This window comes from Rhagoletis zephyria, unplaced genomic scaffold (assembly GCF_001687245.7).
Source record: "Rhagoletis zephyria isolate East Lansing unplaced genomic scaffold, Rhagoletis_zephyria_1.1 Rzeph_scaffold_03742, whole genome shotgun sequence".
In the NCBI taxonomy this organism is placed as follows: Eukaryota; Metazoa; Arthropoda; class Insecta; order Diptera; family Tephritidae; genus Rhagoletis; species Rhagoletis zephyria.
The window spans coordinates 56481-58869 of NW_016160825.1; the positions used below are offsets into that span (position 1 = coordinate 56481).

General features: G+C 39.1%; 1 protein-coding gene across 1 annotated transcript in view; it reads left to right on the forward strand.

The window, feature by feature from the left end:
• Nucleotides 1-1257, forward strand: part of LOC108369573 (protein sidekick-like) — a gene marked incomplete at both ends in the record, with an annotated part of 51941 nt that extends 50684 nt beyond the window's left edge. The window contains one exon of the mRNA XM_017624704.1: nt 232-1257. Within this exon, the coding sequence (XP_017480193.1) occupies nt 232-1257 (1026 nt within the window). The remainder of the gene's footprint in view (nt 1-231) is intronic.
• Nucleotides 1258-2389: the final 1132 nt, after the last annotated feature.

A 2389-nucleotide genomic window follows, 5' to 3' on the forward strand; every position in this document is an offset into this window, starting at 1 on the left:
TTTGATTAAGCCTATTAAAGAAAGAATCGTAAAGGGATATGGAATGTAAAGTTAATTTGATTTTAGGCGGGAAGTCGGTTTTAGCCGGAACTCTGTTTTGTATCGAATTACGTTCATACCATTCCATTTTTAGCGTCCCTATCTACCGTATTATCTCTATCTTTTGTTTTTTGTAACAAACCAAACCTTTTTTAAAACTACATGTGTTTCTCATCCCATTCTTCACAACAGACACAGCGCTATAGCTACTGAGCGCACGCGCGAAGCAGTACCATCGTATGGTCCATTAGACGTACAGGCTAACGCTACTTCTTCCACGACTATCGTCGTGCGTTGGGGCGAGGTACCGAAACAGCATCGCAATGGTCAGATTGACGGCTTCAAAGTCTTCTACGCTGCCACAAATCGGGGCGGTCAAGTGCTACACAAAACCATCTCCAACAACGCCTCATTCACCACCACCCTAACAGAACTGAAAAAATTCGTTGTCTACCACATACAAGTGCTCGCCTTTACACGCCTTGGCGATGGTGCTTTGAGCACACCACCGGTACGTGTGCAAACCTTTGAAGATACGCCCGGAGCACCGTCAAATGTCAGCTTCCCAGATGTATCCTTCTCAACGGCGCGCATCATCTGGGATGTACCTGACGATCCCAATGGCGAAATACTCGCATATCAGGTCACCTATTCGCTTAATGGTAGCGCAAATTTAAACTACAGTCGAGAATTTCCACCTTCGGACCGCACGTATCGCGCGACACAGCTACTCGCCGAGCGTTACTACATATTTAGCGTTACAGCACAGACGCGTTTAGGGTGGGGTAAGACTGCCTCGGCACTTGTTTATACAACAAACAACCGCGAACGTCCACAACCACCTTCAATGCCACAGATCTCACGCAGCCAAGTGCAGGCGCATCAAATTACCTTCAGCTGGACACCTGGTCGTGACGGCTTTGCGCCACTACGTTACTATACGGTGCAAATGCGTGAAAATGATGGTCCCTGGTCACTATTACCGGAGCGTGTAGATCCTGCGCTCACCTCCTACACAGCAACCAGTCTCAAACCCTACACGACATACCAATTCCGTATACAAGCCACCAACGATTTGGGACCCTCTGCCTTTAGTCGCGAAAGTATTGTGGTGCGCACATTGCCAGCTGCACCAGCTTCGGGCGTATCGGGTCTGAAAGTAGTGCCCATCACGACCACATCAGTGCGCGTGCAATGGAGCGCCTTAGAAACTTCAATGTGTCTGACTAGGAACAGTTGCTCAGTTACTCTCTCAAATGTGTTCCCACTTACAGGTTTTATGTCAATAGGAACGACTTCCTGTAAGTTCTGACTAAATCCTGTAAACCGGACTGCTATTGGAACAGACTAAATGTGTATCTCTTGTGGCTTAAAATATATGGTCGTAAAGTGCTTTTATTGTCATTACAAATTTTTTATTAAAAATATGTGCATATATATGATGGTATTTGTAACATAAATTTACAAGCTTTTTTCTATTGTTTTTTAATAGAAAATTTGGTTTAGTCAGCAACTATCATAATCATTAAAATACTTGCAATTTAGTGTACAGTGTTCTATGAGAGCATTTAAATACTATTTTTTTGGCGCATTCCAATGGAATTTGTTTACTTACATATATACTAAATACATGCAATAATTTCATAATATATCATTTTCTGCATTTCGGCATTATTGTAAAGTGTTCAAGTTACTTTTATAAAGAAAATATATTAGTCCTTAAATGTAATTAATTTGTACTAAACTCTCTAGAGCCATATAAATATGTAGGTACGTGCACATACAGATAAGTAAATACACAAACACAAACAATACATAAAAACCCAGTTTCATACATAGTACATATAACATAGATACTTACATATGTGAATGCAATCTTTGTATGTTAAATAAGGCAAGTAAGTAATAAGTAAGCGAAAACAAATTTAAATCAAATGAGAGAAAATATAGAAAAAAATTACTATGAGTCAACTAGCGTGACTTTGAAATCGTACATATGTACTAATTTCATGTAATAAACTTAAACAACAAAATACACTACTTAAATAGGTATATTTTTTCTAAACAAGCGACACGTGAGCGCATGCATAACATAAGTAAGTATACGAGTATGTATGTAAAGCTCAGAATCTTGAATCCAAGTTACAAAAAAAAAGGATACGAGAAGCAAGAAGCGTTGCTTTAAACGACTTGCAAGCACACATTCATGTACAAACATACATACATAACTCACAAGTATCAAAACACTGTCACACTTCAATCGACTGATTATTATTATTACTATGCATGAATACTGATTCTAACTAAATCTAAAATTTACTTAAAAAATAATTTACGACGTTCATTACTG